Source organism: Cryphonectria parasitica (assembly GCF_011745365.1).
Source record: "Cryphonectria parasitica EP155 unplaced genomic scaffold M406scaffold_8, whole genome shotgun sequence".
NCBI lineage: Eukaryota > Fungi > Ascomycota > Sordariomycetes > Diaporthales > Cryphonectriaceae > Cryphonectria > Cryphonectria parasitica.
The window spans coordinates 624,642-647,491 of NW_024468916.1; the positions used below are offsets into that span (position 1 = coordinate 624,642).

General features: G+C 54.4%; 7 protein-coding genes across 7 annotated transcripts; 3 read left to right on the forward strand and 4 right to left on the reverse strand.

The window, feature by feature from the left end:
• Window positions 1-69: 69 nt before the first annotated feature.
• M406DRAFT_265351 (uncharacterized protein) lies at window positions 70-1,137 on the reverse strand (the record flags this gene model as incomplete). The annotated part of the gene is made up of 1 exon (XM_040917723.1): window positions 70-1,137. The coding sequence occupies one exon, from the start codon at window positions 1,135-1,137 to the stop codon at window positions 70-72; it is 1,068 nt and encodes a 355-aa protein (XP_040772317.1).
• Window positions 1,138-2,583: 1,446 nt separating this feature from the next.
• Window positions 2,584-3,797, reverse strand: M406DRAFT_281278 (uncharacterized protein). Its single transcript, XM_040918435.1, has one exon. It carries the CDS (start codon window positions 3,773-3,775, stop codon window positions 2,672-2,674), a length of 1,104 nt encoding a protein of 367 aa, XP_040772318.1. The 5' UTR covers window positions 3,776-3,797; the 3' UTR covers window positions 2,584-2,671.
• Window positions 3,798-4,276: 479 nt separating this feature from the next.
• Window positions 4,277-9,501, forward strand: M406DRAFT_94615 (uncharacterized protein; the record flags this gene model as incomplete). The annotated part of the gene is made up of 6 exons (XM_040926279.1): window positions 4,277-4,434; window positions 4,499-4,557; window positions 4,612-4,737; window positions 4,817-5,246; window positions 5,336-5,411; window positions 5,755-9,501. The coding sequence occupies 6 exons, from the start codon at window positions 4,277-4,279 to the stop codon at window positions 9,499-9,501; spliced, it is 4,596 nt and encodes a 1,531-aa protein (XP_040772319.1).
• A 2,521-nt stretch (window positions 9,502-12,022) lies between these two features.
• M406DRAFT_294885 (uncharacterized protein) lies at window positions 12,023-13,845 on the forward strand (the record flags this gene model as incomplete). Its single annotated transcript, XM_040919161.1, has 6 exons — window positions 12,023-12,074; window positions 12,215-12,343; window positions 12,553-12,716; window positions 13,146-13,222; window positions 13,285-13,381; window positions 13,435-13,845. 6 exons carry the CDS (start codon window positions 12,023-12,025, stop codon window positions 13,843-13,845), a joined length of 930 nt encoding a protein of 309 aa, XP_040772320.1.
• Window positions 13,846-14,362: 517 nt separating this feature from the next.
• M406DRAFT_357698 (glutathione S-transferase) lies at window positions 14,363-15,619 on the reverse strand. Its single transcript, XM_040923751.1, has 2 exons — window positions 15,003-15,619; window positions 14,363-14,899 (listed from the first exon to the last, which is right to left on the reverse strand). The coding sequence occupies exons 1-2, from the start codon at window positions 15,386-15,388 to the stop codon at window positions 14,464-14,466; spliced, it is 822 nt and encodes a 273-aa protein (XP_040772321.1). The 5' UTR covers window positions 15,389-15,619; the 3' UTR covers window positions 14,363-14,463.
• Window positions 15,620-16,528: 909 nt separating this feature from the next.
• Window positions 16,529-17,354, reverse strand: M406DRAFT_333411 (uncharacterized protein; the record flags this gene model as incomplete). The annotated part of the gene is made up of 2 exons (XM_040920840.1): window positions 16,529-16,936; window positions 17,217-17,354. The coding sequence occupies 2 exons, from the start codon at window positions 17,352-17,354 to the stop codon at window positions 16,529-16,531; spliced, it is 546 nt and encodes a 181-aa protein (XP_040772322.1).
• A 1,925-nt stretch (window positions 17,355-19,279) lies between these two features.
• On the forward strand, window positions 19,280-20,839 carry M406DRAFT_347797 (Metallo-hydrolase/oxidoreductase). Its single transcript, XM_040922331.1, has 2 exons — window positions 19,280-19,546; window positions 19,676-20,839. Exons 1-2 carry the CDS (start codon window positions 19,365-19,367, stop codon window positions 20,694-20,696), a joined length of 1,203 nt encoding a protein of 400 aa, XP_040772323.1. The 5' UTR covers window positions 19,280-19,364; the 3' UTR covers window positions 20,697-20,839.
• Window positions 20,840-22,850: the final 2,011 nt, after the last annotated feature.

The following is a 22,850-nucleotide window of genomic DNA, read 5'->3' on the forward strand; positions in this document are numbered from 1 at the left end:
ACCTGGATATACCATTGCAACTAGACATGTGAAGTCAAAGAAAATAAATACCCTACTGTATCTACTCACTCACTCTTGTTGATCACGTCCCCACTCGCCGGCTAGCCCGTCTAGAAAACTATCTGCCAGCTTCTGCGCCCTCTTCTCCCCCTTCTCCTTTCTCCTCTCCTCGATGACCCTCCTCCGCTCCTCAATCTCCTTGCGCCTCGAGTCCCTCTCCTCCTCCCGCCTCTCCCTCTCCCGCTCCGTAGTCTCCCTCTCCTTAGCCAGCCCCTCCATCTCTTTGGTGCGCGTCTCCTCGTCCTTGCTGAACTGGAAGAACCCGACGCCCTTGGTCCTGATCTCGGCCGCGGCGTCGTAATGCTTCATCTCAGGCGGGGTCAGGCTCCTGTCACGTTTGCGGGCGAGGGCCTCCATCTCGGCCTCGTCGCGGGCCACAAAGGCCTCGGACTGGATCGCGTCGCCGTAGATGACGTTGGCCGGCGCCTTGGGCCGCGCGGACATGCGCTCGAGCTCGATGGTGGTGTGCTCGCGGGCGCGGAGGCGGCGCTCCAGCCGGAGCTTCTCGGCGCGCGTGCCGGTGCGCGTGCGGCCGAACTCGTCTGTGTATGTGATGATCTCCGTGTCGTTGTTGTCAGAGTAGTCGTCGTCATCGTCTTCGCCCGAGGACGACGGCGGTGCCCTGCTGCTGGCGTCGTCCTGCTGGGCCTCTGCCCATTTGCGGTCAAAGTCGACGAGCGGAGCGGCCTCGCCTTCCTTGGGCACATAGTCGCCGCGCTTCATGGCGGCATAGAGCCTGGCCTTCTCCTCCATCCTGCGCCGGGCCGAGAGGAGTTCATTCTTCTCGTCTTCTGTCCCAGCGACCTCCTTCAGCACCAGCCTGCCCTTGTCCCGGTCCCGGTCTGCCTTTTCGGATTTTCGTTTTGCCTTGACGCCGGCGAAGATGTCAGTCTTTGCCTTGGACGGGCGTGGCCGTGCTTGTGTGGTAGAGGCGGAGGCGGAGGAGGATAGCGGCGTCTTGGAGGTGTTGATGAGGGAGGCCAGCTCGGATTTGAAGGCGAGGGAGGAGGGAAGCAGCGTCTCCTTCTTCTGGCGCTTGGGGGCACGCTGGCCGTACAGATTTGGATCCTGAGGCATGACGGAGGTGAAGGTGGAGGGGGGGTCGTCTCTCTCAAACGGACATGACAACAATTTCCGAGCTTCCTGGTTCTGGACGGTCGGCGACGTGCGTGGGGTGAGGTAGGTGGACCCTTGTGATGATGATCATCTAGGGCCTAAGGATGGTTACTACGGTACTGTATTGTAAATGGGTATAAGTGATTGTTAAACGTTACAGTGGATTGAGAGCCCCTAAGGGCCATTCCCTAGCAAGCCGTGGCACCCCACCAAGGCCCAAACCCGGTCTGCCTACCCCCCAACCCCAGGAACGATCAGTGGTGGGTGAGCGGCACTGACAACAATCACTTGCTTCCAGCGTGCATAGCAAGCCAGTGGCGCTGGCCATTCAGATTGCCCGAAGGGTGGGTTGATGAGTCCTGCACGAGACATGCGCTTTCTGCTGGGATTATTTCCCCTTGTTTTTTTTTCTTCTTAATTTTGTTTATCTGTACGCTATTGACTTATTCTAATGACCTGTCTACCGTTTCCTAATCTTTACACTTTTTCACTATGCTATGCTTGTTCTTCTTCTTGTCCCAGCCTGACTGAACAATTTGGGTGGCGCATGAACCCACTTTATCTCTTGTCGCTCTCGCTCTCGCTCGCGCCGTGAACATCCCCCGCCTCTTGAGAAAAGTCACGTCACGTCCCTGTCCTGCCCTCGCGGTTCCGACTCAAGATCGGTTGCCAGCTACCTGAAAGCTCCCGGCTGCCTTTCACCCAGCTCAGCTCGGAATCTACGGTCCTGTACAGTATAAAACGGGAATCAAAGCCGATTGTTTGCGTCTCTCGAATGCTCCCTCCATCTTGAGAATGCACGTCCTGCAGTCCCTGGATATGGACTCCCTTCATGAGTTTGCAGCGGCTCTGGAGTCGAGGATGACAGACATGCTCGTCATCTCGGACTCCTACTCCTGGGTCGTCAGGCTCATCTCTTGGTTCTTTGTAAGGCTCTTCCTCCTCCTGATCGACGACCCGACCAGACCGTTTGAAGAACCACAGTGAGCGTTGTTGCTGACATTCAGCCCCCCTCCAAATTGGTAGATCACACTGGCGCTCTCCTTCTGGACCCCCATCGCCGTCCTGATCGTCTTCGATTTCCTCCTCTGGATTTACCGCCTCGTGATCCCTGCCACAATTACCAACCCTCGAGCACGACGGAGGCGCGAGTCGCTGAGTCACCCTGTCTCGACGACTTAGCAAGCGTGTGTTACCACTGAGTTCCGGACTACGACCACGATGGGTGCATGGGCTTCTATGGACAGATATGTCGAAACTCTTGCTTTTTGGTTCTTGATCTGATAGACGGAGAGTTCCTGGGATTATGTCAAGGTACGGCGCACAGGGAAAACAGGACAAACAAGAGAAGCATGAGCATGGAGTTGGAGGGATGTTGTTATTATCACACATGGGAGGTATCTGCGTGTGTTGCTTTTTTTTTCTTTTTTTCTATATCCAAGTGCCTTATGCTAGATTTCCGAGAGAAAAGGGGCCTCTTTTGCAGGTCATGTCATTATATCTGGGACACCACCTTGAGCAGGTCGCCTGTCACGCCCATCGCGGTGACCTCGCCACCAGCACCTGCGCCCTGGATGATGAGCGGGTTGCTACCGTACCGCTTCGTGTAGAAGCTGATGATGTTGTCCGACCCCTTGAGTGCCGCGATGGGGTGCGAGCGGTCAAACTTCTCGAGGCCGACCTTGACCTGCCCGGCGCCCACATCGACGCTCCCGACAAATCTCACCACCTTGCCCTCCTTCTCGGCCGATGTCTTGACCTCGTCCATCTGCCCGTCAAAGCCTGGTAGCTTCTCCATGAATTCGTCCGCACTGCCCACGCTCTCCAGCTCCTTGGGAATCAGGCTCTGCACGGGGAAGCTCGTCGGCGACTCGACCTTGAGCCCGGCCAACCTCGCCAGGATCGTCAGCTTCCTCGCGACGTCCAGGCCATTCAGGTCGTCCCGTGGGTCCGGCTCCGTGTAGCCCAGCTCCCTGGCCTTCTTCACCTCGGCGCTCCACTTGCCGCCGGCCCCCTCGGTCGGTGCGAACGAGTTGAACAGGAACGACATAGTGCCGGAAAAGACGCCCTCAATACGCGTGACCTCATCGCCCGTGTCCACCAGGTCCTTGATAGTCGAGATGACGGGCAGGCCTGCGCCGCACGACGACTCGTGGTAGACCTTGGCCCCGCCAGCGGTCGCCGAGTCGAAGACGTCTTGCCATAGCTGGAAGTCGCTAGAAAAGGCCTTCTTGTTGGCAGTGACGACAGAGACGCCCTTGCGCAGAAAGAGAGGGTATGACTCGGCGACATCTTGCGACGAGGTGTTGTCGATAAGCACAGACTTGGAGCCCGAGGGCACGGAGGACAGGTACTTGACGACCTCAGGGAGGGGAGGCGGGGCACCGACGCTCGCGGTGTTGAGCTGGGTGACCGCGGAGGAGATGTCGATGGGCTTGTAGTCGGCATGGTAGAGGGACTTCTTGGACGTGGAGATGTAGCAGAGGACGAGCTTGGGGTCGGGACGGCGGACGGCGAGCTGGGCCAGCTGGGAGATGAAGCACTTGCCCACGCCACCGGCACCGATGATGCCGATGTAGACTGTCTTGGTCGAGGCCATACTGTTTGTTTTGGTTGGGTCGGGGGTCAATTGGTTCTGCTGAAGCTGCGAGAAGCCGGCTATAGGGATTTAAGGGAGGATATTCAAGAGTTTGCTGTAGCCTGAGCGATCTCTAGGACTCCGGATGAGGGGCTTAAAAAATGTCGAGAGCTCTCCAAGGCCGATCGCGGGGTAGTTTAGGAAGGGATCCGCCCTGTAGCGTGGCAACGTGGCAGCGCGGCAGGGCCCGCCCTTGCAGGCCATGTACCTGACTGTGTAAGGCCAAATGCTTACAGCGCTTGAGTACTATGGACGTACTTACCCCAACTGCCATAGCAGCAGCTATAGGGCGCTACCACATGCCTGGGGATGCTGCCCCACCAACATTTTCCTGCGCCTGTCAATTTTGAAGGCCTCACGAAGCTTGTGACCCGCGAGTCCTCGCTCAAGTCCAAAGTCGACTCACCATCGCCTCGAGGAGCAATAGAAACACGTCTTTTCAATCTCACCAACCCCGTAAAGATGTCTGAACCATCCGAACCCCCACCACCAAAGCGCCAGAAGCGTGAGGCCTACCGCTCCGCCCACCGAGCGGATGAAAACTCGACTGAGATGCCCAAGAAGAAATTCTTTAGGCAGAGGGCACATGCGAACCCCTTTTCTGATCACCATCTGATATAGTACGTGAGAATATTGCCCTCCTCGTGCTTTTTGCCTCGCGACATGGCACTGACCCTCATCTAGCCCTACGAGCCCTGCTATGATGGACTGGTCCGAGATGTATCCGGCATTCGTGGCCAAGGGTCAAGACGATGCGGCAGCCGACTCCGAGACTTCCGTAGACGATAATGGTCAAGTCTTCAGCCAGGGGGCCAGAATACCGAAGAAGCTGACAAAGGATGTCGAGGTGGCGGATATTGGATGTGGTTTCGGTGGTCTGCTCATGGCTCTCGGCCCCTTTATGCCAGAAACGTTGTGCCTAGGTCAGTCCCCTGTTTACCAATTCGCCATTCCATCGCCATGAGCGATTCTGGCGGCTCCCCCAGCTGAGCAAGAGTATAGGTCTTGAGATCAGAACCTCGGTCACAGAATATGTCGAGGGCAGGATCCGTGCTATGAGGAACCAGAGCAGGATTGAAGGCGGCAATTCGTACCAGAACATCGCGTGCCTGCGGGCGAACACAATGAAATTCCTGCCCAACTTCTTCAAAAAGGGCCAGCTCTCCAAAATTTTCATCTGTTTCCCGGACCCGCACTTCAAGGCCAAGAAGCACAAGGCGCGCATTGTGTCGACGCAGCTCAACTCTGAGTACGCCTATGTGTTGAGGCCCGGCGGCATCGTCTACACTATCACAGATGTCAAGGATCTGCACGAGTGGATGGTGTCACATCTTGAGGCACATCCGGCCTTTGAGAGGGTGTCGGAGGACGAGCAGGAGGCCGATGAGTGTGTCAGGATCATGAGTACCGAGACGGAGGAGAGCAAGAAAGTGTCGAGAAATCAAGGACAGAAATTTGTTGCGCTGTATAGGCGGCTAGAAGACCCTCCATGGTAGAAAGGAGGACGACCTTATGGTTCAGAATAATTTGGACGAACGATGAAGAGGCAATGATGACGGCCAATAGATGTGATGATCTGCATATTGTCATTACTGTCGTGTCAGTCTCAGAAGGATTTTCTTATTAAAAAAAACAGTCACCAAAACCAAGCAAAAATAAGAACAAATAAAACATTACGCCGAATTGAGTGTGGTCATGATACAGCATGCGGCTCTTAGGACTTGTACCGTCCTCTTTACTTCGGTAACCCTGGAGAAGCCTATGCGCTGGGGGACCCCCGACCAGCAGTGATCTCAACCGCGACCGCGACCACACCTACGTATCGATAAGCTCCTTGCTCTACAACACTACATCATACCTTGGCTGATTGCTTGCTTGCTACAACCACATTCTACCTCTGCGACTTACTCCCAGCAAACTATGCGGCGACACCTGCACAGCGCCTTGTTGTCGATGAACGGACTATGGCCCTGAAGAGGAGAGATGTGATTCTTGCCGGTATTGCCAGTTTTATCGCCTGGGGTTATGCCACCAATTGGTTCCCCGCGGTCCGCTGGGCTGGTCACGCCTTCGTCGCCGGTCTCGTCACCTCGCTTCTCTTGGTGCTTGCAGCCTTCCTGCTCCTTTCTAGAGGCTCAAGCCACGAGACGTCGTCAAGATATAGATATCCGTCATCACGACATGGGCCCAAGTTCCTCGGCCGGGAAGCATGGCGCGCCGAGGTTGCGGCCCTGCGCCAGCGCCATTCCTACACGAAGCAGCCCCTCTACGCCGCCTCGCCCAGCATCTCTCGTGCACTCGACGACGTCCTCGATTTGATCACCAGGGATTTCATATGGTCGTGGTATTCCAAGGTCAGCGATAATCCGGTCTTTAGAGACGAGGTCGACAAGGCGATACGGTGCGCGCTCGAGAACATCCGCGACCGCCTCTTCGAGGTCGACCTGCCCGAGGTCTTGACCACTCGGCTCGTGCCCATTCTGACGGCGCACTTTCGAGACTTTAACGAGGCAGAGAGGGCCGTCAGGGGCCGCAAGCTGAACCGCTCCGTCACGGAGTCTGAAGAGCTGGACTTGGCCATCGCGTCCAAATACAGGGAGGGGAGACTGCACCCGGCCGCGACCCTGTCGTATTCCGACCTCAAGCTTACGCAGCAGGACTACCTGCGGCAGACGACTGCCAAGGTGCTGCCACACATGCTGCCGGACAATGTCCTGCGAAGCCGGGCCGTCTCGACCTTGATTCGCGAGATTGTCGCTTGCGCGGTGCTGTCTCCCATCCTCCAAATCCTGTCCGACCCCGACACGTGGAATCAGATCATGGAGAACGCCGGGAGGAACATGCTGCAGGATCGCTCAACCGTCAGGAAGCTCCGTGCAGCTCTAGATGAACATGCGCCATCTGCGCCCAAGTCCGGCAAGCCCATGTCATTCCCGCGGCTGTCACCTGGAGATAGTGAGAGGAGGTTTGAGAAGTTCGTCAGGACGATCAAGAAGGTGTCCAATCTGTCCGACGCGAGGAGGTTTAGGAGCGAGGTCACGAGCCAGCTCAAAAGAGACTCCCAGCAGGAGGGACAGGACCCCGTCTACCTGCGCCGGCTGGACATGGGCAAGAGGTTGCTGGACCAGAGGGTACAGCTCCTTGCTGCAGGGGGAGACCGCCGCGTCCGCACCCTCCCTCCCAACCCGGTCGCCACACCCGAGTCGAGGCTCGAAAATGCTTCCCTCGCAGACCTTCTGCGGGATGCCTCAGGCTTATCATACTTCATGGAGTACATGGACAGGCTACGACTCATGAGCCTGGTGCAGTTCTGGCTCGTGGTCGATGGGTTCCGTGACCCTCTCGAGGAGGAAGGGCACGATGACGATGACCACCTGCCGCTCACACTGCCTCCGTGGACAACATCCGACAGACAGGACCTGGCCCAGATAGAGCAGGCTTACCTGTCCAAGCCGGAGCTCAAAGTTCCGCAGGCATCGAAGCGGACCGTGCGGGAGTTTCTTGAAGCCGGAAAGGCTGCCACGCCCGAGCAATACTACAGGGCACGGAAGAGCATCTTGCGTGCTCAACATGCCGTCCTGGAGGAGATGCAGTCGAGGCATTTCAGCAACTTCAAGAAATCGGACCTGTGGTACAAGTGCCTCGCAGCAGAGGAGGCCTCACAGAGCAACGCGCACCCTGCGCGCAGCAGTACGGTGCCATCTGAGGTCCACTCGCCGCCACCTTTATCTAGAACTACAACTGCTTTCGCGGGCAAGCCGGGCCCGTTCTCTCGGCTGGCGCCAAAGCTCAACACAAAGCTGCAAAACCGCCGCGCCGAGTCATCCTCGGATTTGAAGCATTATACCGGTAACGCTGGTAGCCTGGATGCGGTGGTCGAGCCTCGCAGATCGCTGGATGCGAGGGTATCTTTTGACTCGAGGACATCGTTCGATGAACACTCGCCGAACCCACTCTTCGACGATGAAGAGGCAGACCATGACGCACTTGCCGACAGCGTGGCAAGCCTGGACCAAAGTACCGGGCCCCGTCCTCCTGACAGGAAGGTTGTTGCCGCGATGGAGGAGGCACTGAACAACATCCTGGAAGACACTCGTCCCCCTACCTCAGAGGACCTGCGAGGATCGCTGTTTGGTGAAGACGACGCTGGCTCGAGCCTTTTCTCCGACCACGATGTGCACACCAAAGGAGGACCAGCGGACGTCGGCCGTCCCGGCAACGGCAAGGAGCCCGAGAGGCCTAGCTTGTCGTCCTTGGGACTCGTCAGTGCGGCATCGCGCATTGGTGTGTTTGTGGATGACGACTTGTTCGGAGACGAGGACCGGTATCTATCAGATGAACCTGATGATGCGGACAGTCCCAGTAAGAAGGACGATATGGATGATATCCACGAGGCAGCACCAGGGGATCTTGGGCTCGCAGAGGCCATCACGGCGCTCACGAATGACATCGACAAGCTGGAGGCGCAGAATGCTGTCGTCGACTCTCTGCTCAGGAAAGCGGAGCTTACGAACAATACCGCCGAGCTCCGGATCCTGCGCAAGTCCAAGGCCAGCCTGAACAGGGAGATAAGGAGGAAAGAGCTGCAGAGGCAGCAATACGTGGTACAGGAGAGCGACAACAGTTTATACGGCCGTTCAGCTATCAGGATCAAGGCGATTCAGGTCGGGCACGAGGGCGATGGCAGGGAGTACGCGGTCTATGTCATCGAGGTTTCACGCAACGCAGGGGAGAAGATGCCGGCGGCCTCATGGCTCATCACACGCCGATACAGCGAGTTTCATGAGCTGCACCAGAGGCTCCGCTCCAAGTATCCCTCTGTCCGCCACCTTGATTTCCCCAGGCGGCGGGTCGTGATGAAGCTGCAGTCCGACTTCCTCCAGAAGCGCCGACAAGCTCTCGAGAAATACCTACGCGAGCTTCTGCTCCTGCCTGACGTCTGCCGCAGCCGTGACCTACGAGCCTTTCTCTCCCAGGCTGTCATCCGAGCCAGCGAGAACCGCTTGGGGGAGGAGGAAGAAGAAGACAGGAAGGATATGATGACGCGACTCTACGACTCAGTGACGGATGGCGTCGAGGATATCCTAGGCAGCATACCTGTGCTAGACCAGCTGTCGATCGCCGGGCAGAACCTCATAGCTGCTGCTACCAATCAGATCAACACCCTGGGTCCCTCGATGACCATGGTCGACCCAGCAGCCAACTCTGCAGATGCGGCAACGGCAGCAGAGGCCGAGGCAGAACTGGCCGCCTTCGAGGGCCGCGAACACATGGAGGCAGAGCCCTTCGTCAAGCCCATCTGCGACGTGTTCCTCGAGGTCTTCGAGCTGAACCGCGGCAGCAATGCCAACTGGCTGCGCGGCCGCGCCGTCGTCGTGGTCCTCCACCAACTGCTCGGCGGCACGATCGAGCGGAAGCTGCGCGACAATGTGCGGATGCTCGTCCAGGAGGACGCCGTGCTGAAGTACATTGCATTGCTCAAGGACAGTCTCTGGCCCGGCGGGAAGAACTTTGGCGAGGGCAAACGGCCCCGGACCAAGGCAGAAAAGTCGCGCACGCGGACCGAGGCGAGCCTGATGCTGGCGACTCTGGTGCCAGATCTCGCGGGGAGTGTGGTCGGAAGGGTGAATGCACAGGCAGCGAGCCGGAGGCTCTTTGCCACTTTTAATAACGAGCGACTGAAGTGAGTATGGCCTCTTTTATTTGTCCCACGGCCCCCCCCCTCTTCTCCTCTAATCTGATTTCCTCCCTCTCGTTGGGTTATGAGATTGACAAGGTTACTGACGTTTTTCTATAGTACGCATCTTGCCTTCACGGTCATGGACGAGCTTATCGATATCCTTTTCGAGCGATAGACGTGTTGTGATGCTTTCTCACCCGCTACGATGTAGACAATTCGTCACGATGAGGTGATATGAGATGATACGATATTTTGTGTATGTGTGAGTACACCTGGGATGGGCGGCATAGCGTGGCGTTAAGCGAGACTGTAACTGCTGCACGATTACCATAATTACATATATTAATTTTGTGAATTGACACCGCGCTCTCTTTTGACTTGGTCCTTTTTTGTTCTCTTCGTATCAATCCATCTCCTCCAAGAAATGCAAAGATGGGTTGAGAGACCGAAGCCGTTGTGCTCAAGTGTGCATCTGCCACCAATAAGCAGGGAGCAGAGTTTTCAGCTGCCAACGACATTGCTTCTCAAGCAAAGAGTAGAGTTTATGCACTGTACAGCAGAAGTACTTCATCTGTGAGCTGAGCTATCGTATCTGCTTCAGGCAAGTTTTACCGGTCAGAAACGACGGCGAGGGAGCGGACACGTACGCTGGCTGACTTTTGCATACACCTTGACGAGCAGCGTCGGTTCATCCACCTCATCATGTCTCACTTTTTTTTTCTTTCACATATATATGGTTTGTTACATGCTTCCCATATTTGAGATGACCAATACAGAGAGACTGGTGTACCTCATGCGCGGATTGTGAGGTACATGGCCAAGGTATGTTCAACATGCAGCCAGCTATTCCATGCATTCATTCACACGAGACTGGGCCGTGAGCCGTGAAGAAATGATGTTTTTATGGACTTGTCTTAGCATGGAAAAGCATGCGCAGAGACAATATCCCTCAACCATCTTTTTCCTGATCAAAGCACGACTATCCGAAACATGCACCGTGAGGGCTTTATCCTTTTCACAGGGCGCAGGGGCGTATGGGGGAGGAGGCACAGTGGCAGACGTCGGGGGCAGCATGTCGCATGCCGTTTCTCCCGGGCTCCTAGCTCTATGACGCCTTGGCAGTTCTGCAGTCAGACGACAATCATCGTGTAGCGGTGCCCGATCACAGTGGGTGTCCCCGTGCCTCCCGTTACGGTGACGGTGACGGTGGTGGTGGTGGCGATTGGTGACAGTTGATTAATGACAGCCCCGACTCGTCTGTAGCTATCGCGCGTTTTTTCTTCTTTTATTCTTCTTCTTTTGATTGAGTGTGGCAAGGTGCACAAAACACACATGTGCGAAGATGGGAACCATTATTCAGAGACAGACAAAAGTAAACTGGTGGATGTCAGACGTGGTCGAGGGCTACAGGTGTGCGATCGTGATAGATCGATCGTCTGACCGGGGGTGAGGGTGCTGTAGTGCCATTTCTAGAAGGGGGGAGGGTCGTAATTGGGCCGGTACACTGCAGATCCGGGATGGTGTTGATGCAGGCTGGAGCCAATCCTGCTACATGCAGCTCCCTAGCGGCCCTGCACAGTAGGAGGAGACAGTGGGTTGGGCTGCTGGGCTAGGGCCGCCAGTGTAGGTGGGCGCTGATAGTGTGCTCTGTGGCCTCCTCTCCGCACCCCTGTATCGATACTACCATGCAATAATAGTGCATAGCTACTACCTAGTAGAGGTGGGCGGCTCGCGTCCAGGACCACAAGCAGACCCTACCACAGCTTGAGAAGAGGCTCTGCGGCGGGCCAACCTTGCAAGAACCCCAGCCAGCCCCATCGATCGATCTCCCAGCCTTGGGGAAAACGAGAGCCTGACCTACCCCTCCCCGTCGTCGTCCTCCTCCCTTGGCTGATTGCCTCTCTCTCTACCTTTCTCGCGCTATCTAACAACCTCGCACATCTTCGCATGGCCCTCGTGTGCCAGCCCACACACCCAGGTTATACTAGATAAACTATAACTTATCCGATCGTTTATTGTGGTTCCTTCCCATCCACCTGCTACCAGGACCATTCGAACCTTTCGCGACCCCAGCAAGACACGGTCCGTTCTATCCACACTTTAGGGCCCATTTCCAAGGAACCTCTACTTCTTGTATTGTTTTCTCCTCTCCCGCTACCCTCTCTTCGTATTCCTTTTCTCTTTCTCTCTGGAACACCCAGCCTCGCCTCATCCACTTTCGCCTCGCCTCGCCTTGTTCCTCTAGTGGGTTCCCCGTTCCCACCTTTTTTTTTCCTTCCTCCTTTGCCCTGGCCAGCTACAGCTCCCAGCTTCAAGCTCTCCCAGCAGCTTCTAGCTCCCAGCTCCAGCCCGTCGCGACCTCGTCAGCGCCATCCAATCCACGAGGCTGTCCTGCTACCCCGCGGTCTCACGACTTACTTGCTTCACTTTCCTACCTCCACATGACACCCGTCGCCTGACCTGATTTCCTGGAGACACAGAACAGAGAAAAACAAACAAGAAAAATCCCAGCCCTGCGACCAGCAACCATGACGGAGGTGTCGTCCACCCGTCTCTACCTGGGCAACCTGCCTCGCAATGGTAAGCGCCAACAGCCTCGCCCTCAAGCGCCTTGATGCGCCTCGATCTATCTGCGTCAACCTCTTGCCTTCTCTGCCCCCCCCCCCCCTCCTCCAGGTCTTTCGGTTCGCCTAAGCTGACAATCCTTTGCCCTTCTGAAGTCACCAAGGCCGACATTGAGTCCCATTTCGGCTCTCATGGCACGGGCGAGATCACTGAGATCAAGCTCATGAATGGCTTTGGCTTCATCGAGTATAAGGATGCCATGGACGCCCGCGATGTGGTTCCAGGTAAGATCTATATATCCCAAACTATTCTCATTCCCTCGTCTCCTCCTTATCCTCCTACTCATTGTCGCAAATGGCTAACAATGTAACGTGTGCGTTAGCATTCCGTATGTCCTCCCCCAAGAAAACCTTCCGGCTACCAAATCGACCACCTCCGTCTCTATCTCCCTCCTATAATCCTGACTAATACTTGTTGTTCTTCTACAACAAAGATGGTAGTACACTCCTGGGCGAGCGCCTGACGGTCCAATTCGCTCGAGGATCCCGACACCGGGAGAATGGCGCCTACGCACCTCACGAGCGTGGCGCTCCTCGTCCTCGCCGCACCCCTCACAGGATGCAGATTAGTGGTCTTCCCACCGATACCAGTTGGCAGGTCTGTTCTTCCTCCTCTTCCTTGCTGCCGGATTCACGGATACCCCTCACGACAACCCTCTGTGTCTTTGGATAGGTGTCCCCCCTTCCCCTTCTGGCTTCTGAGGAGATTCGATGTTATTGCACCCAACCCTATTTCATTGCGCCATTCCTCCCAGGACGGCTCCAGTGTGTCTTCCTGCCGTTTCGCACCTGCTGTGGTGTGATCTCCTCTTCCTCACCCGCGATGCCCTGGATTGTTGGAGACTGGACTTTTACACGCTGGCAACAATTTCCTCCTGTGCGGGACTCTTAACTTCTCTGATGCTTCTGGATTTCCCCGGGATTGTGGCTGCTCGTGGGACCGGGATTGGGACCGGGAGTTTTCCGGCCTCATCGCTTTCCGCCTTCCAGACCTGGACTGCAACTTACGTGGATTGTCTGGACATAGGATCTGAAAGACTTCGCCCGCCAGTCTGGTTGTGACGTCGTCTACTCGGAGACCGGCCGCAATTCCAATGGCGAAGGGTTAGTATCCACTCCTTTGGTGAAGAAGAAGGGAATGAACGGTGCTGATTTTGCGCGCTCAGCTTCGTCGAGTTCGAGACTGCCGCGGACCTGAAGAAGGCCGTGGAGGCTCTTCATGACCGCGATTTCAAGGATCACCGTGTCACCTGCGTAGCCAACGTAAGTTGCCTCCTCACTCCCACTTTCACATCCTTGCTGCTCACTCGTTGCAGGCACAACCTGACGTCCCTCGGGTCGAGCGTGGTCGCTCTCGCTCGCCGGGCGCCCGACGCCCCTATCCTGCTCGCGATGACTGGGACCGACGTGGTCCACCCCCAGGTGGATTCAGCCCACGTCGCGACCCGTACCGTGACGGATATCGCGAGAGAAGCCCACGCCGCGACTACTACGATGATCGCGCCCGGTATCGATCGCCCCCCCGTCGCGGAGGCATTGATGACTACCCACCTCCCCGGGGCCGCTACGATGACCCATACCGCCGCGACTATCCTCCTCCAGACCCATACATGGGCGGCCGCCCTCCCTATGACCGGCCTCCACCCCGGGACCTACCTCCTCGCGACGCTGGATACCCTCGGGACGGTGCTTACCCCCCACGCGATTACGATCGCCGTTACTGGTAACTCTTTCATTATTCCCTGAACCCCCGCGGTGCAGGACCTGATCTTAATAGATGCGCTCTGCCACTCTCTGAAGAGACAAACCCAAAACGGTATTATAACGACTAGGAGATCGGCGGAACAAGCAACGGCGGTGTCAAGAGTTTGGCCCCAGATATGTTGGTGCAGTGTGGCCGGCAGGCCTTTGCGCTTCTTTATTTCCAAAGCCTTGACGTCTTACACACGGCCAGGCGGTGGAACTACTGGCACGATTTCGGAGCCGGTTACCGACAGCCCTGCGTTTTCTGCATCAGGCTTCATTGTTTCTTTTTTTGTGTGTAGTGTTTGGGGGACAAGGGACAAAAAGTATGACCATTCAATTCGTATGTCTTCGAGTATTAATCTGGTCGGATTGAACATGGGAGGATCAAGGGGCCCGGCGTTTGCGTTTTGCAAGTGGTTACTTGGCATATGGCCCAGGATCATCTCTACACACACACACAGCTTTGTATGTTGTTCGTCACGATATTATCCCTCGAGCCTTTCCAGAATGAATCAATCATGTTTACTATTTCTTTCAGAACTTTTGTAATCTCTGTTTTGTCTGATTGGACGCTCATGCATCGCCCCGTCGAGCAGCTCCTAAGGCGAAGCATACTTGTATCCATACTGCGCCTTGGCATCATCCAGTAGCTTCTTGATCTCGTCGGCCTTCTTCTTCTCCTCGGGGTCCTCAGCGATCTTCTTGGCCACGGCGGCGTTGACAAATTCGCTCTCCTTGGGGACGGCGAAGCCCCTCTTAGTGCCGGGCCGGGCCAGACACCTGTCCAGCCAGGCGACGACATTAGGGAACAGGTTGGGCAGATCCACGCCGGACAAGACGGCGATGTTGGCCCAGCCGAGCAGGGCGATGTCGGCGATGGAGTATTTGCCCTTGCCGGGTCCTGCAACGTATTCTCTGTCCTTGAGGCGAGCATCGAGGATACCGTAGAGGCGTTCGGACTCGCCCACGTATCTCTGGATGCCATAAGGGATCTTCTCCTTTGCGAAGCGGAGGAAGTGGTTTGCCTGGCCCTGCCTATTTATATGCACATGATATTAGTATACATCACATGTATGTGCACGTGTGTGTTAGAGGGGGGGGGGAAGGGGTAGGGTATGATGTTATTTTCTATACTGACATGGGACCAACGCCGCCATGCTGCCAGGCCATCCACTGCTCAGCAACAGAGTAGTCGTCGCTGTCGATGGGGAAGCTCAGCTTGTGCTCCGGGTCGTAGTGGCGGGTGAGGTAAGACAGGATGGCCAAGCCCTCGAAGACAGGGAAATCATTGCGGTCGTGATCGACGAGGGCGGGGATGCGGCCGTTGGGGCAGATGGCGGTGAACCACGGCTCCTTTTGGGTGTTCTTCATGATGTTGATGGTCTGGTAGGTGATCTGGGGAAACTTGTCGCCGTAGGCCTCCTTGAGCTCCTCGAGGAGGATGGAGACCTTGTAGCCGTTGGGGGTCCCTAGGGTGAGGAGCTCGAGGCCCTCCTTGGCGATGAGACCGGTTGGTTCCGACATGATGTCTTCTTTGTCTTGTTGATGTTGTTGTTGTTGTTGTTGTTGTTGTTGCTGTGTCTTTTCTTCTTCCAGGTGGACACGGCCGGCGTGGTTCTTGGTACTGTAGGCGTGGGACGGGGCGCAAAACAGAGTCGGGGTCAACAAGGGAATGGATACGAAGGACTTGTTTAGAAGAGCAGGTGATAGCAAAGCAGGGCTGTTCTTGGGCAAGAGAGCTATGGTTGACAGAGGCTTGGGAGTGGACAACGAGAAGGGCAGGCTTCGGATGGTGCTCTTCAGCAGGAGAGGTCCCCTTCTTATCCCCGCAGCCATGGATCACGCCCTTTCTGTTGTCTTTTCAACTACAATAGCACTCAGAACGCAGTGCTATGCGCTACGTAGCTTAATAATGGTTCAGAGGGGAGAGCTGGATGGTCGCACATTACGTGATTTATCATCATCGTACCGCGAGCGGCAGCGATCAGCTGTACTATAGTAGAGTGCTAAGTAGCAGGTACAGGTACAAAAAGTCGAAGAAGGCTCGAGAAGGGAAAGTGGGTTACACAGTGACTTGCTAGATTTCAAAGCAGAGCATGCATCAAATCCCGACTGACGTCTTCCCTCTAGCTTAGTAGTACCACAGTACTTTGCTTTGTCTTGCTATGGCCCAGGGTGGCATTTAGCAAGGACAAGGGTCAAAGTCAGGGTCGGGATGTCCAATGAGAGAGAGCGCACACTACCTGATGGGGCAGCCAGGGATCTTGGGTCACCTTTTCACTGAGGAAGAAACCGGCAAGGATGGGGGGGGGGGTTTCTTCTTCATGATCCCATTACAGTATTATGCACTATCTAGATTACATAAAATGCAGCCAGTAATCTAGGTATATGATATCCCCCCCCCCAAAGAATAGTGCCCAAATCCTATACTTTGACGGAACTCGGTCCATATCCATTATATATATATATATAGGAACTCGGTCCAGACCCACAATGTTCTTTCACCGCCTCATCATGTCAAGTATTCATCTACATGTGTGTCAGCCGCCATCACCAAATCACGTACAGGCAGGCAGCTTCGTAGCGAATACCAGCATGACTGTTTTCCCCTTACGACGCCGCTGACGAAATGGATGACCGGGTGTCATGAGGGCTGCAGTACCTCTACTTCCTCTTTGACTCTTTCTTGAGCTGCTCTATGTGCTTGTGGAAAGCCTTCAACTTCCGCTTATCGATAGCCTTAATATCCTCTTTGAGGTGTTTCATGCGTTTGCGGAAAGCCTTCCACTTCTGTTTGTCGATGGACTTAATTTCCGTCTTTCTGCTCTGCCCGTCATGATTCTCCAGCCTCGCGAGTGCCTCTGCATTCGACCACAGCGTATTGGGCCGAGATTTGTGATGAGGATCAACGGTACCACATCGACATACTGCGTCACTAGAGTTGGATTCACTACCCCTCATGCTCGTGCTGCTCTCGCCTGCTGCCGGAGACTTGTCAGGCGTGGTCTTCGCATGATGCTCTGCCCCAGCTTCCACATCTTCCGTCGCGGTGGCCTCACCGAGCAAGGTGATCTCTTCAAGGAAGTGGGCAATCCTTTCTTGTTCGATTTGGAAAACAACGCAGGGCTCTGTCTTCATCGGTATGCATGATGATCTCCTGATGGTCCTCAGGAGTCATCATGGTCTCAGAGTCGAAGTGAAAATGCTTCGTTGGCTTCTCGCCTTTCAAGGCTCGAGCGTTGGGTTTCTGGGAAGAATCCGAGGTGCTTGCTTCTGGCTGGGTTGATAGGACGGAGAGACCAGTGTCCTCTGTCTCGGTCCTGATTAGACGACAATTGCTGTTGTTGCCTACCTCCTGGAGTGGCACAACAACTGTCTGGAAGGGAGATGATTTTAGGTTGCAGTTGCTCTTCTGCATTTCGACAGCCTGCTGCTCATGCTGCTCGCTGGTGGAGTTCTCAACCATGTTGCTGATATTTGTGCATGTCATGTTGGCTGACTATGCCTTCTCTGACGACTGTGGCCTGGGAATAGATGTGATTCGTACTTGAGTGTGGTTTGCAAAACAGTAAGTGATGATGACTAGTAGTCTTGTGTTGACTATATTTTAAAAACAGGTTGTCTGTCCTCTTTTAGAGCAGTTACGAGGCAAATGCTGGGATGTCGAAGTATTTTAAGATCTTTTCAATTGAAGTAGGCTTTTCTCTCCCTCTCTTTTTCTGTTCATTTATCCTTATGTGGTACTTTAGCTAAATTCTTAGGCGCAAGAGCTACGTACGAGCCCGCTTTGTTAGATATGGTCGATCAAGGCAACGCCCCTCTTGGAGTCATCCATAGAATGCGCTTGTGCAGAGCACTTTGTCAAAGGCTTTCAAACTTGCGTCCTAGTCCGCCCTCTAGGACACCTCGCCCCTTCACGTGTCGACTAAGCACGGTCTACTCGCAGACTTGTCTTCTTCTTGTGATCAACATTGACCTGACAGAGACCAGACGTTTGGTTGATTGGCCTAGGTAGATTGCTGCGGTCGATATCAGACTGAGGCAGAACTTTGGCTTACCATAATACATCGTCCAGCAATGCGTTTAGCGGTTGCATCCTTAATGAGCTCATTCGGAGCTGGAGCTGGTTTGACCTTGTTGTCCGGGTTGGCGAATTCTGGCCTGAGTTGCTTGCCCGTTGACAGCCTATCCGGTGTTCTATCTGATTATCTGGGCACCTGTGGGAGAGTGGAGGATCGACAAATCTTCCTTTGAAGCCTCCTATACGCAGCAAAACAACCACCAGTCGATGATTACCCACCAGATTCTCACCAAAGCACAGCACGAACACAGTCCACGATGATAGTACAGCTCCTGGAGCACATGCACGGTCAATGAGCCTCTGCAGCCTCCGTTCAGCACAGTGGTGACAGCACAGCAGTGACAGCACAGCCCAGACCAACGGGACTGTGCAAGAAAAGAAAACGTGAGTATCTCACTGCAGGTGCCCCTGAGAGACCATATAAATCTAATCACCGTCTAGAATATGTGTGCTGCACAACATTCACATAGATCTGGACCGGTATCAGCTGTACTGCATCAGTATAGCGCGTTAGTCATCAGCAAAAAAGCCAAGTCCACTTGGAAGATCCAATGGAATTCCGTGCTGGCGATAGGCCTTCAACTGAGCGACACAGGCTATGCGCTTCTATGTGCATGGGGTGATTACAACATGGATGCTGCCATTGGTTGACCACAGCGTCATCATATGGGAACTGTAGTGGGTCATTTCATCGACGTCTCTTACATAGTACGGACGGCGTTGGGCGTGCTGTATTAGAGATACTCCGCTCCGATAGAGTGCTCAACGAATAAGTTTTCCTTCCTTTTTCTATTCGTTGTTTTTTTCTTCTTCTTGTTGACAAACTTATCAGTAGACGCTTGCACAAGGCAGATGACTGCGTCATTAATGAGCTGATGTCGGGACCAAAAAAGGTAAGGCATTTAACATTCGCATCCGGGTCGAGAAGTAATGTGTTCTTGTCGATACAGTAGGTAAGTACTTAAAAAGAGATTCGGACTATGCAGTGGGTAGAGACGGTGGAATTTATCGTCCGAAATACCCGCTAAGCCGCTATTAGCTGCACGCTGATTTTACTCCCCTAATGCAGGCAATGCGAGTGCGATGACCACGGGGTTGGGGCTGAGGCCATCCATCGGACTTAAGGGATTTTATTGCTCTGTTCTCCTGCTTGCGCTCTCGCCGTGGTGGTCACAACCTACAGCCCGTGCTCCGAAAGCAACCCCAATCCAGAGCAGAAGATCCTTTTACTATTAAGCACGTGAAGAAGCCTCTCTCGTAACCCCCTCGTCCACCCTTTTCTTCTTCTCTTTTTCTTTTTTTCTTGGAGAAATGTACTTCAAGTCCTGTCTCTCCCTTCTTCCTCCTCCTCCTCTACAGGCTTGTTGTGTCAGGCGTTTTGGTCTTCTGTCATCCATCTCACGCTCGCCGAAAGCTACTATGTCGTCGTACTCGATATCCGTGGGGAAACCGTCCCTCGGCGCCGTCCCTGACAGCGCTGTTGAGAAGCCTCATCACGTCAAGGCCAAGGATGGCACCACGACCACCCATTTTCAGAACCCTCACCCTTCCGGCCGCAAGACATTCAAAAAGAATCTCAACATCCCGCTCACAATCATCAAGTAAGATACCCACCCATCATCTCGTCTGACGCGCCGCTCTCCCGCCACCTTGTCTGCCCAGCCTTTTTGCTAACGAGGAAACTTTGATTTTTTTTTTTTGGAACTCTCAAGAGGCCAGCTTGATGGCAGCCTGCGTTTTCCGAGCCCCAAGCCAGGGGAGGAGCTCGTGCCTGTCCAGACGCCCTCCTTTCTGAAGACACGCTTTGAGTCGGAGGACCTGCGCACGACCTGGCTAGGCCATGCATGCCACTACACTGAGTTCCCATCTGGACTGCGCGTGCTGTTCGACCCAGTCATGGAGGACCGCTGTTCGCCCTTCACTTTTGCTGGCCCCAAGAGGTATACCAGGAGGGCATGCGGCATCGCTGAGCTGCCCTTTCTGGACGCCGTGGTGATCTCACATAGCCACTATGACCACCTGTCCACGCCAACCGTCAAGGAGATCGTGAGGCTCTTCCCACACGCACACTTCTTTGTCGGTCTGGGTCTGGCGAGCTGGTTTCGGGACTCGGGCGTCACCAACGTCACCGAGATGGACTGGTGGGAGGACGCCGAGCTGTCCGTGCAGCTGGACAGTGCCGATAGCAAGGAGGGTAGTAAAGAAGGCATCAAGGCGACCGTATCGTGTCTTCCCGCGCAGCACACCTCATCCCGCTACGGCCTCGACACAGATCGCACGCTCTGGTGCTCCTGGGCCGTGAGGTCCACCACAGGCTCGCCCTCCTCGCCCTCATCACCACCTGCCACAAAGTCTGTCTACTTTGGCGGCGACACGGGCTACCGAGCTGTACCGCAGATCCCAGAGTCCGAGGATGACTATGGCGAAAAATATGCCGACCTCCCCTCGAACCCGGACTTCAAGAAGATCGGCGAGCTGCGAGGGCCCTTTGATGTCGGCCTGATCCCCATCGGTGCCTACAAGCCGCGCTACTTGTTCTCGTGCATGCACTCGGACCCGCAGGACGCCGTCGAGATTTTCCGCGACACGCGGTGCCAGAGGGCGCTGGCCATCCACTGGGGCACCTGGGCGCTGACGTCTGAGCCGATCATGGAACCGCCTGTTAAACTGAGAGAGGCAATGAAGAGGAGAGGGCTGGAGGAGACGGGCGTGTTTGATGTGGTTGATATTGGCGAGAGTAGATTGTTTTGATGTATCGTCTTCTTTCTTTTTTTCGGTCCGGGCTTTATAGTGGATTTTTCTGTCAAGTCGTCTTTGCATCACAACAGGCGCGAGGTGTTATGGTGGCTACTCATCTGAGGACAGTTTCGTGTCACCGGAAAGACAGGGAAAGGAAGAAAAAAAAGAAAGAATAACGGGCGGATTGGTCATGGCATGAAAGTGGGTGGGGAGTGCGAGCTCGCCAGAAAGCATTGGTTTCTATGTGCCGTTGGTCAATAATTAATTTATAGAGCAAAGAGCAAATCGCCTTCATGATAAGGACACAGAAAAGCAATCAATTGAGTAGATTTTGCAAATGAACTGAAGGTCTCCATGTTCAGATTGAAAATACAAAAGGGGACTTGGTGTTTTTACTCGTCTAGGGATGATGAGAGCAAAGAAGAGAGTGGTGAATGCCGAACAGTAAGTATGTATGGAACCAGGCAGGATACCACGTGTCCACCGCCAAGTTCTGCTACTCCTTTTTGTGTGCGACGAGTGTTGACAACTTCAGGGGGAAAGAAGCTCACGCTATGGATAGTCACTGCCTACAAGAATCGCTTATTCATAGGATGCTGCCAAGGATGGTAGTTTCTGACCTAACGGTCCTAGCACGCGGCGATCTTGGTCTGCTTACACAAAAGAGCTGACGTCGAACTGAGTCCGCTCTCTGATCAGCGCGAGCTATTCGATCCTAGAGGCTATCCAAACATGTCCGGCTATTTTATCAAGAATAAGTGGTCAGTATCTACACCTACTACCAGCCTATATAAATGACATTGGTTTTGACACCAAATTCCTTCCTTTGTGGTTTTCTACGTTCCTTGACACTCAATCATAAAAGGCCCACCTGTCCTCGCCAGATCAAACGCTTGCTACCCAGCTACGAATGCCCAAATCGACCACACACACACAAACACACACACACACACACACACACACACACTCTCTCTCTCTCTCTCTCTCTATCTCTTCCTCTGTGTGTATGTGTGTGTGTGCCTGCCACACAGCCTGGCACCTGGCGGGACGCTAAGCAAACTCAAACAGAACAAACCCACTGACGGACAATTTCGTAACAGAGTTGTACAAATCATCTTGCTAAGCACCTTGCTGTCGGGCTGATCACAACCGTTGGTCATACAGAGCTCTATGATGTAACAGCAGAAGAGGCTGGCAACGATTGATGCCTCTCCTTGTGCGACTATCTAAATGTGGCGGTGGGCATGAGATCAAGTGGTCACACAAAACCAAGCCTGCGACGCGATCTTACATCTACCCTACATTACTGTGAATACTCGGTCGGTGTTGTCTGCAGCAGTGCTGTGATATGCCCGAGTGTCAGCTCACATTGGCCAGTGATGAAGGGCCACGGGGGATCCTCACCGAGTCGCCTCGAGGGGAACACCAGCACCCCAACGACGCCCAAAGCTGAGGCCAACTAGTGGAATGAGCTGAGCCCGCAACCTGGAGATTTTCGTTCAGAGTTTGTGTTAGCCAGAGCTAACGTCTTGCAGGGACCTCATAAGTGACGTGTTCATCACTGAAGCGTTCGCCTCTCAAAATTACCACAGGGATTATTCAATCATCCCAATTATACCATAGGAAACCTGCCTTTTTTCGCCAATGATGAACCTTCGACAGGAGTCTGAGGAGTGCTTGGTCTGCAGCCGTGAGGAGCAGACTTAGTAGCTTAGCAAGACTGAGGCGATTTGGCATCCTAGAGATAACCACAGATTTTGCGTTAGCAAAAGCTAAGCAGGGACCTCATAAGTGAAGCACTCATCACTGAGGCGTTCGCCTCTCAAAGTTACCACACGATCTTAATCATCGAAATTACACCATAGGAAACCTGACTTTTTCGCCAATGGTGAACCTTCGACAGGAATCCGAGTAGTGCTTGGTCTGCGGCCAAAAGGTGCAGGCCCAACAACTCGGGAAGACTGAGGCGACTCAATTAAAGGAGCAGAGCAAGTCTCTTGGGGAAGCAAACGAGAAAGGAGAGTCGAATGAACAGTGGGAACATGAGGATACGAGGGCAATGGGGGCCGAAATACGAGTGTCTTGAGAGCTTCCGGTACCAGCTTAGCATTATTGATCGAAAGAGCCGCAAGGACAGCGAAGGAAAGGGTCAAGCCGGGAAGCAAG

Coding starts and splice junctions, on each gene's coding strand:
- M406DRAFT_281278 (XM_040918435.1), bottom strand. CDS start 3,775: ATGGCCTCGACCAAGACAGTCTACATCGGCATCATCGGTGCCGGTGGC.
- M406DRAFT_357698 (XM_040923751.1), bottom strand. CDS start 15,388: ATGTCGGAACCAACCGGTCTCATCGCCAAGGAGGGCCTCGAGCTCCTC. Junction 14,900..15,002: donor CATGGCGGCGTTGGTCCCAT/GTCAGTATAGAA, acceptor GCATATAAATAG/GCAGGGCCAGGCAAACCACT.
- M406DRAFT_347797 (XM_040922331.1), top strand. CDS start 19,365: ATGTCGTCGTACTCGATATCCGTGGGGAAACCGTCCCTCGGCGCCGTC. Junction 19,547..19,675: donor ATCCCGCTCACAATCATCAA/GTAAGATACCCA, acceptor GCTTGATGGCAG/CCTGCGTTTTCCGAGCCCCA.